The 15046-nt window shown below is 45.1% G+C and overlaps 1 protein-coding gene across 3 annotated transcripts in view; it reads left to right on the plus strand.

Moving 5' to 3' along the window:
* The window catches only part of mcf2l2 (MCF.2 cell line derived transforming sequence-like 2), a 369326-nt gene that overhangs the window by 311281 nt on the left and 42999 nt on the right, over positions 1 to 15046 (plus strand). For 2 of the 3 annotated variants that reach the window (XM_055645379.1, XM_055645377.1), the window contains exon 27: positions 14437 to 14532. The exons of the other annotated variant lie outside the window; for it this stretch is intronic. In XM_055645379.1, the coding sequence (XP_055501354.1) occupies positions 14437 to 14532 (96 nt within the window). The remainder of the gene's footprint in view (positions 1 to 14436; positions 14533 to 15046) is intronic. 3 annotated transcript variants of the gene reach the window in all.

Raw genomic sequence — 15046 nt, forward strand, 5'->3', positions numbered from 1 at the left:
GCAGGACAGTTTAACTTTTACTAATCATACGTATTGTTATTTTATAGCACCCACAAAGTGCTTGAAATTATTATCACAGGAAGACAGGGTGGTCAAGAAGGCTTTTGGCACATTGGTCTTCATCAGTCAGAGTATTGAGTATAGAAATTGGAAGGTCATGTTACACTTGTATAAGTTGGTGAGGCCACATTTGGAGTATTGTGTTCTGTTTTGGTCACCCTGTTCTAGAAATATGTTGTTAAGCTGGAAATCGTGCTATAGGGAAGATTTAAGAAAATGTTGCCAGAACTCGAGGGCCTGAGCTATAGAGAGAGGTTGAGCAGGCTTGGACTTAATTCCATGGAGCGCAGAAGGATGATGGGTGATCTTATAGAGTGTATAGGGTCATGAGAGGCATAGAAGGATGAAATGCACAGTCTTTTATGCAGAGTAGGGGCATTAAGAAGCCAAGGACACTGGTTTAAGGTGAGGGAAAGAATCAATAGGAACCTGAGGGGCAACTTTATTACACATAGGATGGTGGATATATGGAATACGCTGTCAAAGGAGGTAATTGAAGCAGGTGCTATCGCAGCATTAAAAAAAAAACCTTTGGACAGGTACATGGATATGAAAGCTTTAGAAGAATATGGGCAAACACAGGCAGGTGGGTCTAGTATTGATGGGGCATGGTGATTGGTGTGGGCAAAGTTGGGCTGAAGGGCCTGTTTCCACGCTGTCTGCCCCTACGACTCTATTAATTATTAAAAACCGAACAGGTTTTAAAAGACATGTTAAATCCGGAACAGTACAGAGTTCAATTGCTAATTGTAGTTTTAGAGGAAACCTTTATCTTTGTATAAATCACTTCCTTTATCCAAATGCTGAGCTTGCCATTATTAATGGGAACTTCTGTTTTGTGGCTATGCCATTCATTAAGTATGCTCCAGTACATCCACATGGAGAAACTGCTGATGATAATCTATTTAGTACTGACAGACTTAGTTAAGCATTGTTTATATTTAGCCACTGGGTTTATTGCCTTTCTGTCATTTACCGTACATCAGCAAGATCTTTAACAATATTGCAAAGCAAGTGAAAAAAATGTCAATCCAAATAGAAAATGAATAAAAACAAAAATAATACCACATTATTGTAAAAATATAGGATAACAGGAGTTGGCAGCAATATTCACCATCGCTGCTTGCACATTTCCATCCTGGTGGTCCACCATAATACTACAATTACAGAGAAGAACTAGACTAAGTGGGACCCGTTGGGTCCCATGTTCACGCGGGAGTGCTGGTCCCCCACGCGGGACTCCTGGGCTAGTACAGGCCTGATGGGCCAAAGTGGCTCTTTAAAAAAAAATAAAATAAAAATTAAAAAAAATCTGAGTGAAATCTCAGTGAAAGGCACTTTTTTAAAAAAACTTTTCCTGGCCTGGCACAAGTCTTTTGGGCTAAAATGCTCCTCCTGAGCTAATATGGGCATTTTTGGCAAAAGGGACTGGTTTCTCTGCTAATATGGGCCTTGTGGGCCGAAATTAGTGGCTTCAGGCAGGCCAAACAACTCATTTCATTTCCAATTGCATTGCAGTTTCAAGCACAGGGCAGGCCGAATAGCTCATTGCATTTTCATTTCACTTCTATTGTCATTGCAGTTTCAAGTACAGGGCAGGCTCAAGCCAAACACCCTGTCCGACACCCTCTTCACCTTCACTGGCTCTCCACAAGGCTGTGTCCTCTCCCCACTTCTCTTCATTCTCTACACTGATGACTGCAGATCCACCCAGCCAAACTGCCACTTTGTAAAATGTGCTGATGACACAGTTCTCCTGTCTCTTCTTCCCAGCCACACACAACATCACAGCTCAGCCCTGCAGGACTTTATAGTATGGTGTGAAAAGTCTTGTCTTGAGCTAAATATAAGCAAAACCAAGGACATGATTGTGACTTTTTCCCCCCAACAGAGACAGATGGCTGAGGCAGCCACCACTATCATCCAGCAGGAGCCAGTGGAGATAGTGGAGGTATACAAATACCTGGGAACAGCCTTCGACAACCTGCTAAGGTTTTCCTCTAACATAGAGGAAATCCTTAAAAAGTGCCATCCGAGACAGTACCTACTCAGGAAGCTGAAGTCATTTGGGATTAACAAAGACATTCTCACCACATTCTACTACGCATAAATTGAAAATGTAATAACCTTCTCTTTCACTAGCTGGTTCCACTCCATCACCCTGCAAAACAGAAACCGCCTGTTGAATGTGGTCAAGGTCTGCTCAAAAATCATTGAGCAGCCCGTCCGAACTCTCACTGCCCTATGCGACCAACAGTCTGTAAAGTTAACACGCAGGATTCTTCAGGACCCCTCTCACATCCTGTTTCCTGAGTTTGAGTGGCTCCCCTCAGGACGCAGACTCCGCTGTCCGGGTTGCCGGACACAGAGGAGGAAGGCAACCTTCATCCCCAGGGCTGTCCAGCTTTTTAATGCTGATCACTGACTCATGCCCATATGAAATGAAATAACCTTCTATATGCACTTTTTAATTGAAGCACTTAGGAAGCACTTTAAAACTATTGCTATGTGTTGAATGTTGATGTGCAGTGTGTGTTGTGTGATTGTGCAGTGTGTCTGTGAAATGCGTGTGCTGGTTGATTGTGCAGTATGCGTGCTGCTTATGTTTGTTGATTGTGTCCCTTTTTAAAAAGCTACTGTAATGCGCCCTTTTAAATTGCCCCTCGGGGACGAATAAAGTGCTTTGAATTGAATTGAATTGAATTGAAACAGCTGATTGCATTTTCACTTCATTTCCATTGCCACACTTTGAACACTTTCAAGCACAGGGCAGGCTCAAGCCAAACAGCTCATTGCATTTTCATTTCATTTCCATTGCCTTTGCACTTTCAAGCACAAGGCAGGCCAAACAACTCATTTCATTTTCATTAAGGGCTAATAAATCATTTATTCAAGTACATTGCATACTCGCAGTGTTCTGTAGTTTCCCTGCGCAGACAGAGAGTTGTGACCTCTCGCCATCTTGCAGACAGACTGAGCCACGCCCACACTTGTTTTATAGTCCCTCCCCCCTCCAGGGCAGTGGCCTTCAAGACGGTGATTGACAGGAGAGAGAATCTCAAGATTTCTTAAACACTAATAAGTCTTTTATTTTTCGTCGATGGGAAAAATCCTCGGGGCCTACACAGCGGAGGAGGACTCTGAGTAAGATGGCCAAAAAATCACAGCCATATGTGGTAGACCAGTTTTTCACTCATCAATTGAGGATTTCAAAGGTGAAGATGATTTTGCTTGAGGAAAAAGTCAAAATGAAGGTCCCCACGTATTTCTGCACAGAGTTCCCCGCCTTTGCTGCCCTATCACAAGCCTCTTTATCTTACTGTATTGGCTTGTGTTTTATACCTCCAGTAGGTACATTAACTTTGTGGAATTGTACAGTTTTCATTGAGATATTAGAATTGATGATTTGAAATATTTGAAAGAGCTGGATATTGGGGAACACTGGGAATATATGCAGGGATCTATAATATTACAATGTAGGAATGAACTGCAGATGCTGGTTTAAACCAAAGATAGACACACAAAGCTGGACTAACTCAGCGGGACAGGCAGCATCTCCGGAGAGATCTGTCTTCACTAAGGAAGACACCAACAATCTCCCAGATGTACTGGAGGACAGAGGATCTAAGGGGGTAGAGGAATTGAAAGAAATTTTCATTAGGCAAGAAATAGTATTGGGTCTGAAGGATGATAAATCCCCTGGGCCTGATGGTCTACATCCCAGGGTCCTCAGGGAGGTGGCTCTAGAAATAATGGACGCATTGGTGATCATTTTCCAATGTTCAATAGATTCAGGATCAGTTCCTGTGGATCGGAGGATAGCTAATGTTATCACACTTTTCAAGAAAGGAGTGAGAGAGAAAACGGGGAATTACAGACCAGTTAGCCTGACTTCGGTGGTGGGTTAGATGCTGGAGTTAATTATTAAAGAGTTAATAATGGGGCATTTGGGTAGCAGTAAAAGGATTAGTCCAAGTCAACATGGATTTATGAAATGGAAATCATGCTTGACTAATCTCCTGGAATTTTTTGAAGATATGACAAGTAAAATAGATGAAGGGGTGCCAGTGGATGTAGTGTATCTAGACTTTCAGAAAGCCTTTGTTAAGATCCCGCAGGGGAGACTGGTGACTAAAATTAGAGCGCATGGTATTGGGGGTAGGGTGTTGACATGGATAGAAAATTGGTTGGCAGACAGGAAGCAAAGAGTAGGAGTGAACGGGTCCTTTTCAGAATGGCAGACAGTGGCGAGTGGAGTGCCGCAAGGCTCGATGTTGGGGCCGCAACTGTTTACCATATATATTAATGATTTGGAAGAGGGAATTAGGAGCAACACTAGCAAGCTTGCAGATGAAACAAAGCTGGGTGGCAGTGTGAGCTGTGAAGGGGATGTTAGGAGGTTGCAGGGTGACCTGGACAGGTTTAGTGAGTGGGCAGATGCGTGGCAGATGCAGTATAATATAGATAAATGTGAGGTTATCCACTTTGGCGGCAAAAATAAGGGGGCAGATTATTATCTCAATGGGGTTAGGTTAGCTAAGGGGGAGGTGCAGCGAGACCTGGGCATCCTTGTACACCGGTCACTGAAAGTTGGCTTACAGGTACAGCAGGCAGTGAAGAAAGCTAATGGAATGTTGGCCTTCATAACAAGAGGATTTCAGTATAGGAGTAAAGAGGTTCTTCTGCAGTTGTATTGCGCTCTGGTGAGACCACATCTGGAGTACAGGTGCACAACCTTTTATCCGACAGCCTTGGGACCAGACACTTTTCGTAATTCGGAATTTGTCGGCCTTTGGAATGGAAATTTTTTAGCGTAGATTTTAATGGCTGGCTCAGTGGTAGAGTGCTCGGCTCATATCCGCAAGGTCGCGAGTTTGCGCCTTGATCCCGGCAGTTCCTCGGTCGCGAGTTTGAGTCTTCAATGTAGTTTTTTCTTACAGAATAAATGTCTGTATGAAATGCAGTGTGTTGAATGAATTCCTGAATTTGTAAATGTGACCGCAGCATTGAATCACCTCCCGCACTCATGTCACCCTAGCGGGGCTACATGCCCTTAGGCGACATTTTCACACTCTTATATCCGTGTGCAGCAGAGGCGACGTGCGTTTGGCGCCAAACGTGAGCTTTGGTGTGCAGACGACATCCTGGAAAAAATGTCTGGTTTCTTCCAGGTAGGCGATATACCCTCCCGCGCAATATACCCTCCACTTCTCTTTTATGAGGTGGATTTAGTTCCCCTTTTTTCCAGGACCGACCGGAGGTTCCGCTGTCACCTCTGCGGGCCACCATCGGTGAACGCTCACTCAACTTTGTCTTGGGATTCCTACTCTCCCGCGCAATGTACCCTCACCTTCTCTTTTATGAATGGGGATTTAGTTCCCCTTTCATCGAGGACCGACCGGAGGTTCCGCTGTCACCTCTGCGGGCCGCCCTCGGTGAACGTCCTGTCTCCCTGTCCCTGGGATAGCAGGGGGCGATCAAACAGCACAATATCCCCCTCCCCCTCCAACTCCAGAGGAATCCGCTCCCCGATGGGCCGCTACGGCGACAAGTGGCAGTTCGCCCACAGCCCGAGCTGCGCGACCCCAAGAACAAGACGTACCTTGCACACCATCAGCTTCTGCCCCTACGGGGAGCGTGTTCCTCTGGAGTTGGAGTGGGGCTGGGCTGGAGTTGCTGATCTGGGATCTCCGTGCTTGCAGTGGGCCTGGGGGTCGGTGTCCCGATGAGGGGGCACAGCTCGGGCTGTGGGCGAACTGCCACTTGTCGCCGTTGCGGCCCATCGGGGAGTGGCTTCTGGTGGTCCTGATGTCTCCCACTAGTTAGCGGTTTTCCTCTGGAGTTGGAATGGGGCTGGGCTGCTGCTGGCTGTGGGTCTCTGGGATCTCCGTGCTTGCAGTGGGCCTGGGGGTCGGTGCCCCGTTGGTCCTGACGTCTCCGGTGACTGGCATTGTATGCTGGCATCGCCGACATGAAGACAGTGCAAAGCCCTCACGCCGGTGCAATGGGCGGGGAGCTGGGGAGGGAAGGGGTCACACACATGGCCGGGAAGCAGAGGGGTGTAGGTGGGGTGAAACTGAAGGGAGCGACAATCTGCTGCTCCCTGCCCGCTGAGTTAAAAAGTTCCCACGCAAGACTGTGTATCGTGAGTCTACCGTGGGAACTTTTTAACTCAGCGGGCAGACAGCAGCATATTGTCAATTATTAACCCTCCCGCGCAATATACCCTCACCTTCTCTTTTATGAATGGGGATTTAGTTCCCCTTTCTTCGAGGACCGACCGGAGGTTCCGCTGTCACGTCTGCGGGCCGCCCTCGGTGAACGTTTTCAAAGACCTTTCTTCAAGGACTGAAAAAATGTCTGCTATTCGGAGGTTTTCGTTATTTGGATCTTCGGATAAAAGGTTGTGCACCTGTATTTTGTATAGTTTTGGTCTCCTAATTTGAGGAAGGACATCCTTGTGATTGAGGCAGTGCAGCGTAGGTTCACGAGATTGATCCCTGGGATGGTGGGACTGTCATATGAGGAAAGATTGAAAAGACTAAGCTTGTATTCACTGGAGTTTAGACGGATGAGGGGGATCTTATAGAAATATATAAAATTATAAAAGGACTGGATAAGCTAGATGCAGGCAAAATGTTCCCAATGTTGGGTGAGTCCAGAACCAGGGGCCACAGTATTAGAATAAAGGGGAGGTCATTTAAGACTGAGGTGAGAAAAAAATGTTTTCACCCAGAGAGTTGTGAATTTATGGAATTCTCTGCCACAGAGGGCAGTGGAGGCCAAGTCACTGGTTGGATTTAAGAGAGAGTTAGATAGAGCTCTAGGGGCTAGTGGAGTCAAGGGATATGGGGAGAAGGCAGGCACGGGTTATTGATAGGGGACGATCAGTCATGATGACAACGAATTGAAAGGCCGAATGGCCTTCTCCTGCACCTATTTTCTATGTTTCTATGTTTCTATGAGAGAAAGAATGGGTGACGTTTTGGGTCGAGACCCTTCTTCAGACAGTGGACCTAGAATTCATGCCACTCATTGCAATGGAGGCCATTTGAGAAAGAGTGAACCCATAGATTAGCTGTCAATTATTAACATACAGTATGACATTTTGCATTTATGTCCCACAATTGGATCATCGGACATCTTTTTCTTTTGTAAATATCAATAGAATATCAACAATTAAAATGAAATCTTCGGCAGACCCAATCAGAAAATTTATTCTCAGACTAGTAAACAGATACCCTCGTCAAACCTTTTGTTACTCCTTCAAAAAACGTATTTGGATTTGTAAGACATAATCTTCCATGTACAAAACCATACTGACTATTACCAACCAGCCCCTGCCTATCCCAATGCATATGCATCTTATCCCTCGGAATCCTTTCCATTAACTTGCCTATCACAGCAACAAAAGCTTTTCACTGTATCTCAGTACACGTGACAATAAACTAAACTAAATTAAACATGACTAAATGCAGCTGTAGGCTCACTGCTCTATAGTTTCCATGTTTTTCCTCGCGGATTTTCCTACTTAGAGGCATAACATTAGCCATCCTCCACAGCCTAAAGTTGTAAGACAACTTGTTCTGTTTGATCTTCTGTTTGTGCACGCCAGGTTGATTGCATTCGTTGAAACGGGGTGGACCATGTGAAGGTTGCAATCTCCCAACCCGACCATAACACTGACTGTCCTCAAGTCATCTCCATTAACTGTTCCAAGTTCCCCAGTCTTCAAATTTTTCTTTGTGGTAAAAACAGAGGAGAAGTATTCATTGAGGACCCTGCTTATCTCCTGTAGCTCCGCACAGGATCCCTGTCTATTATGAGTTGGGGGGGGGGGGGGGAGGGGAGAAAGGCAGATGGTGTTTAATCTAGGCAGGTATGAGCTGTTGTACCTTAGGAGGTTAAATGTAAGGGGAATGTATACAGTTAATTGCAAGACCCATAATAGTATTAAGATTTTGGTTGGGTATAAACTGTAGCATCTAAAGAATGGTCTCGACCTGAAAGATGACGTATCCATGGTGCATGACCTGCTGAGTTACTCCAGCACTTTGTGTCCTTCATAGTATTGATGTACAGTGAGATCTTGGGGTCCAAGTCCATAGCTCTCTGATGGCTCTTTCTCACGGTGCGACCTGAAGCAAGACTTAACAAGACTTAACATCGTGGGAACCTCCTGCGATAACAGTACGGCATTCGTGGACCACCGGGGACCTCCGTGGCGCTAACGGCAGGCAGTCGTGTAACTTGTTAAGGTCGGGAGAAAATTCAAACATTTTTGAATTTCTCCAAGAGTGACTTGAGCAGCGTTGCAACATTGTATGAACGCAGATGCCAGTGCGATATCCGTAATGACTCTTGCGGGTACCGTGGGAACTCCTGCGAACGGTAATATGGGTTGAGCACAACACCGGCAGAAAGGAAGCCATTGAGAAGCAGATGTATGCCTGTGAAAATTTTTTGGCATTGGCTTTTTTAAATGTTTTATGTAATGTATATTTATGTGTCTTCAGTTCTATGTGCAAATCCTTTTCAGTTCCAGGTATCAGAGCGTTGGAAGCAGGATGCCAGAGGCCACTCAGCCACTCTAGCCTCCCCCCCCCACCCACACACACTTACCAGGCGCAGGTGGGCATTGGGGAGTCTGAAGACGTCTGCCATGGTGCAAGCCATCTGGAACTTGGTCATCTGCTCATTGCCAGACCAGTGGAAAACCCCACTGACCGAGGAGTCCAGTAGTGGCAACGCAAATAGATAGTGGTAAAAAAGACATATGGTATTCTTGCCATCATCTGCCAGGGCATGGAGTATTAGAGTGAGTAGGTCATGTTGCAGCTTTATAAGACTTTGGTTTGATTGCATTTGGAGCATTGCGTGCAGCTTTAGTTACCCCATTACAGGAAGGATGCAGAGACTTTGGACAATTATTTTGACTCTGCATGCACTGCGTTTGTAGGCACTCGGAATATGCGTGCTCATTAAAGAGATTAACGAAATAGCCAAGTACCCGCGCCCACGACTGAGTGAAGCCGCTAGCGATGTGAGATGGGGAACGGAATTCAAACGCTCTAACCTTTACTGCAGGAAACCACAGTTCTTTAAATCATATTCGAGTTGACATGGGAGGAGTCGTGTGTTGCCTTGTACTCCACAACAATCTCGCCTCTTCACGAAGCAATATTAATAATATTAGATAGACATTGGTCCGGGCAACAAGATTATCAGGCAATACTTGACAATGATCGCACAAGGAGTAACAGGGTAGTGAACTGAAGTAGTGAGAATAGAAGGGGAGGGGGGGGGGGGGGGGGGGGGGGGGGGGGGGGGGGGGGGGGGGGGGGGGGGGGGTGGGGGGGGGGGGGGGGGGGGGGGGGGTGGGGTGGGGGTGGCATGCCCTTAATGGGAGAAAGACACAGAGCGGCCGAGGGAGATAAGAGAGTGTAGCACCTAAGGGAGGCCAAGAGAAATGAATAGAGGCAGAGTGTCGCTGAAAGAGGAAGGGGAGGGGTGGGGGGATGAAGATAAATCTATTCTGCACCCTCTCCAAAGCCTCCACATCTTCCTGTAGAACTACACACAATATTCCAAATGTGGCCTAACCAAAGCTGCAAAATACTTGCTGATGTTCCTCCAATTTGCACTGGGCCTCACTCTGACAACGGAGGAGGCCCAGGACAGAAAGGCCAGATTGGGAATGGGAGGGGAATGGTGTGAATTCACAGCTTTATCCTGTGCTACTTAATCCAAGGGCGAGCGAACAAGCGGAGAGACGGACGAAAGCAACGATCATAGAGTGGAACAGATGACATTTCGGGCTGAGACCCTTCTTCAGACTGAGTCAGGGGAAAGAGGAACAAGAGATATGGATGGTACTAATGACAAATGAATGGAAGATATGCCTATATCTCCTGTTTCCCTTTCCCTTGACTGTCAGTCTGAAGAAGGGTCTCGATCCGAAATGTCATCTATTCCACTCTATGATCATTGCTTTTGTCTGTCTGAGAGAGAGATGCAAGAAAGCAACTATGACATATAATACACAATAAACTATATTTATAAATGCACAATAAACAAAACACACAAAATACATAATACACAAGTACAAGTAATGTATCCTTGTACTCTTACATGGGTATGAGCACACATAAAAAAATCCCCCCCTCCTTCCCAACCTCAGCCACACTGACCTTATAAAGCTGCACCATGACCTACTCGCTCTTATACTCCATGCCCTGGCAGTACCCCGAGCTCCTAAAACCCATTTCCATCACTGGAGATAAGGTAGACAATCAGAACCTTTTCCCCAGGGTGAAGATGAAATACAAGAGGGCAAAGCTTTAAAGTGTGGCAGGGGGAGATTAAAGGAGAGGTGCAAGGCAGGTTTTTGCACGTAGAGTCATCATTTTTATGGAACGTATTGCCGGAGGTGGTAGTGGAAGCAGAGGGGAACCTCAATATGTATGGAATGGGGGCATATGGATGACACACACACACACACAGAAGATATTAGTTCATTTGGCATCATGATTGGTACAAACATAATGGGCCAAATGGCCTTTTCCTGTGCTGTATTGTTTCATGCTCTGGATTCTTTTAGCACCTGAAATGTCATGGTGTGGAAGGTGAGGGGTTCATTCCTGGTCTAGTATAAACAGGCACCTGGGTCAAAGATCTGTCTCCATGTTGTATGACTCCATGACTGCGATTAACTATATAGTTTTTATTAACTCCTGATAATTTGTCCAGCTATGATTTATTCTATTGGAAGACAGGTTGTGATGGAAGGACAATGTTCAGGCTGGAGGCCTGTGGCCAGTGGAGTTCCGCAGGAATCGGTGCCGGGACTGCTGTTGTTTGTGATATATACAAATGATTTTGACGTACATGTAGATGGGTTGGTTAGTAAGTTTGCAGATGACACCAAGATTGCTGGAGTCATGGACTGTGAGGAAGGCTGTCAAGGTATACAGCAGGATATAGATCAGCTACAGAAATGGGTGGAGAAATGGCAGATGGAGCTAATCTGAGCAAGTGTGAGGTGTTGCACAGTGGGAGGTCAAATGTTAGAGGAAAATACACAATGAATGAGATGACCCTTAACAGTAATAATGCACCGAATGATCTTGGGGTTATTAGATACGTGCTTTCATAGGTCGGGGCATTGAGTATAAGAGTAAGGAAGTCATCATGCGGCTTTTTAATATCCCTGTCCCATGGTACGAGTTCATTCCAACAGTTCTCCTGAGTTTGCCATGATTCGAACTCTGAGATTTACGGTAATGGCCACTCGTCGGTACTCGGGGCTCTTGTGGACATTTTTCATCATGTTGAAAAATCTTCACGAGTCTTCCCGTGTTTACCTGCCATTACCGAGTCTTCCCGAGTACCTGCCGTTAGCGCTAAGAGACGTCCCCGAGCTTCGACGTACCCACTACCTTCATTCTGCGTGCTTACCACGAGTTTGATATTTTTTAAACTCGGGAGAGGTCTTGAATGAACTCGCACCGTGGGACAGGGCTTTAAGACTTTGGTGTTTTATGTATTTTGTGCAGTTCTGATCTCCCCATTACAGGAAGGATGTGGAAGCTTTGGAGAGGGTGCAGAGGTGGTTTACCGGATAGATACCAGGATTAGGGGAGTATTACTAGCGGGAGAGGTTGGACACACTTGGATTGTTTTCTCTGGAACACCGGTGGTTGCGGGGAGACCTGATAGAAATATACAAACTTATGAGAGGAATAGTTCGGGTAGACAGTCATAATCTTTTTCCCTGAATGGATGGAAAAATCAAATACTAGAGGGCATAGGTTTAAGGTGAGAGAGGCAAGTTTAAAGGAGATATATTTTTTTACACAGAGGGTAGTGAGTGCCTGGTGTGTGCTGCTGGGGGTAGTGGTTGTAGCAGGTACATTAGTGGCATTTAAAAGACTATTGGATAGAAATATGATGAAGTGGAGGAATATGGGTTATGTGCAGCTAGATAAGTAACGGTATCAGCATCGTGTTCGGGAAAGACATTGTGGAAGGAAGGACTGTACTGTTCTATGTTCTATGGAAGTGTCTCAAAAGATAACAAGCACAAAGAAACGTATGAAATGTACATCTATTCCTGCATTTCCTGCTCACTTCTTCTACCATTGTCCCATTGAAAGAGCTAAGTTGAGCTGTGCGTTGATTGAAGCTAACCTTCAGAATCCTGATTCAGACTGGCCCAGTATCAACACACTCTGTGTATATGGTCCAGTGGTCTTCATTGTTATTTTACAACAATTTCCCGAATGCTGAAATTATATTCAACTAATCAATCAAAATATGGAACTCCGACATGAGGAAATTGATCTAAAATGTTAGCGAGTGTTGAGTAACCCTGGCAGGGTGACTATAAAAATCATGATTGGTGATCAGAGCATTTCAGCTCCTGAGTCTCTCGTGCGTGTTCAAAATCAGAAGAACTGAAAACACTGAAATAAAAAGAGAAAATGTTGGAAACACTCAGCAGGTCAGGCAGCATATGCGGACAAAGAAGCTTTCAGGTGTCCCTGGAGGTTAGTTTTGCTGCCTGACATTGGATGTTGTTGCTCAGCTCCTAGTTTGCAGTGGGCTGTAAACAATAGAAGGGACAGTTACACAAAAAAGCTGGAGAAACTCAGCGGGTGCAGCAGCATCTATGGAGCGAAGGAAATAGGCAACGTTTCGGGCCGAAACCCTTCTTCAGACTGATCGGGGGCGGGGGTGGGTGGGGACAAGGAAGGGAAAAGGAGGAGTAGCCAGAAGGCTGGGGGATGGGAGGAGACAGCAGGGGGGCTGAGGAAGGGGAGGAGACAGCAAGGACTAACAAAATTGGGAGAATTCGATGTTCATGCCCCCGGGGTGCAGACTCCCCAAATGGAATATGAGGTGCTGTTCCTCCAATTTCCGGTGCTGCTCGCTGTGGCCATGGAGGAGACCCAGGACAGAGAGGTCGGAGACGGAGTGGGAGGGGGAGTTGAAGTGCTGAGCCACCGGGAGGTCAGCTTGGTTATTGCGGACCGAGCGGAGGTGTTCGGCGAAACGACAAGTAATACTGTCCCTTCAAAATATGGAACTTCTCATGTCGGAGTTCCATATTTTGAAGGGACAGTATTACTTGTTGGCTGCAGAGAAAGCTAGCAGAAGGTATGTTAGGAAGAGAGAGAAGGTGGTGCAGTCGTAGTTGCTGCCTTACGGCACTTGCAGCCCCAGAGACCAGAGTCCGATCTCGACTACGGGTGCTGTCTGTAAGGAGTTTGTACGTTCTCCCCGTGACCACGTGGATAAAGGCGTACAGGCTTGTAGGTTAATGGACTTGGTGTCTGTGTAAATTGTCCCAGTGTGTGTCGGATAGTGTTAATGTGCAGGGATCGCTGGTCGGTGCGGACTCGGTGGCTGGAGGGCCTGTTTCTGCACTGTATTACTAAACTAAGAAGAAATTGGAAGTGGGAAAAAAGGAAAAGAGGAAGGGAAAGTTAACAGCAATTCTTCACCTTTCTAAACATCTCCTTTCACTTCCTCAAAGTTCCTCATGTAACATCTGAATATGTTTTCTTGCTCAGTCCCAGCTTAATATCCGTTTGGGTTCCATTAGTGTAGTGTGATCTGTGATGCATCAATTGGTGGTAGTTCTATCAAACTCTTTCGAATGTCCCAACCACAGTACTGCAATGAACACAAGTTCATAATCAGTAAGGCTCCGATGGAAACAAGGTGTAAAACTGAAGCTCCCTTTTCACAGACCTTCCTCCCCCTCTCCCCCCCATTCTGGCTGATATTGTGGTTTTAAAACTTGTGCAGGTTTCTAAAGATAAACCTGAACTTTCTCTAACTGTACTGAGTAGTGAAGCTGGCACGTCATATGTACATTCTCACCATAAAACATTATGGTGATATCAATTGAATATCTAACTGTAAAAATGTGGGTTTACTTTAGTAGCCAAAAGTTGATAATTGGTGATATTTCCACAAGGCTCCAGTCGTTAGTCTAAAAGGGTAATCTCCATTTGTTTACAGCTCACTTACGATCTATATGTTCTTTCATGTTTTTTCTTTGAATCAATGAGTGAGATAAAATTAAACAAATGAACAAAATGTGAATTATATTGATCCGTCCTTACCAAACTTTACATATACATTTTTCTTGCATGTGTATATGCAAAAATAATTTCATCTTGCAGTTGCATATGTGACAAATAAATTGTTGACTATTGATTGTTCAGCGGTTGCTGATTTATTGGTCTGAAAGGGATTAAGAAATGCTTGAGAAATGTATAAGAATGAGTCAACTGGGAAAAGTCATGTATTGTACACTGATGGATATTTCAGTTTGCCTCCTTATTTCTTCCTCTTCCTCTTTCCTAGCTGATGTTCCTTCCAGTCATAACCTTGACCGTTCATCTCTTGCTAAAAAGCGATTTACATTGCAGGGCCTTTCCAATCGCAGACCTCAGCAGAAAGGTAAAGCAACTAAGTGCAACTGATGTAACTTCACTCTCCATTCTATTTCTCATGGCTCTCCGCTCTCCCAAGCAAATAACGTGTCCCTATTCCATACTATTTTCATGTGTAGTTTCAGATATATTTACCCATGTTGTGTGTCTAAGGTGTGTGCGCCTGATTTTGTCATCAATTTCCATTAGATTTCTGTCAGTTGTTGTCAAATATCCCCACAGTGAACTTTGCACCTGTGGAATCATCATTCTAGATATTAAATGATTTGCTGTTCGCCTTTTGTATTTTTTCAACATCAATGCAAACCAATTGAAACATTGCGAGGGTAATGTCTTCTCTGTGAATTTGCAACATATTGTTTTTCCTTGACTTGACTTGACTTGACTTGACTTGACTTCCTTTAGTTGAACATATATTTGTCGAGGAAGTTTTCAAATTCAATTGAGAATTTGATGCAGAATTATGGAAAATGTGGATTCTAAGAACATACTAACAAAGTAAGCATCTTCCCTCCCCCATC

The sequence above is a fragment of the Leucoraja erinacea genome, chromosome 14 (assembly GCF_028641065.1).
Source record: "Leucoraja erinacea ecotype New England chromosome 14, Leri_hhj_1, whole genome shotgun sequence".
Taxonomy (NCBI): Eukaryota; Metazoa; Chordata; class Chondrichthyes; order Rajiformes; family Rajidae; genus Leucoraja; species Leucoraja erinaceus.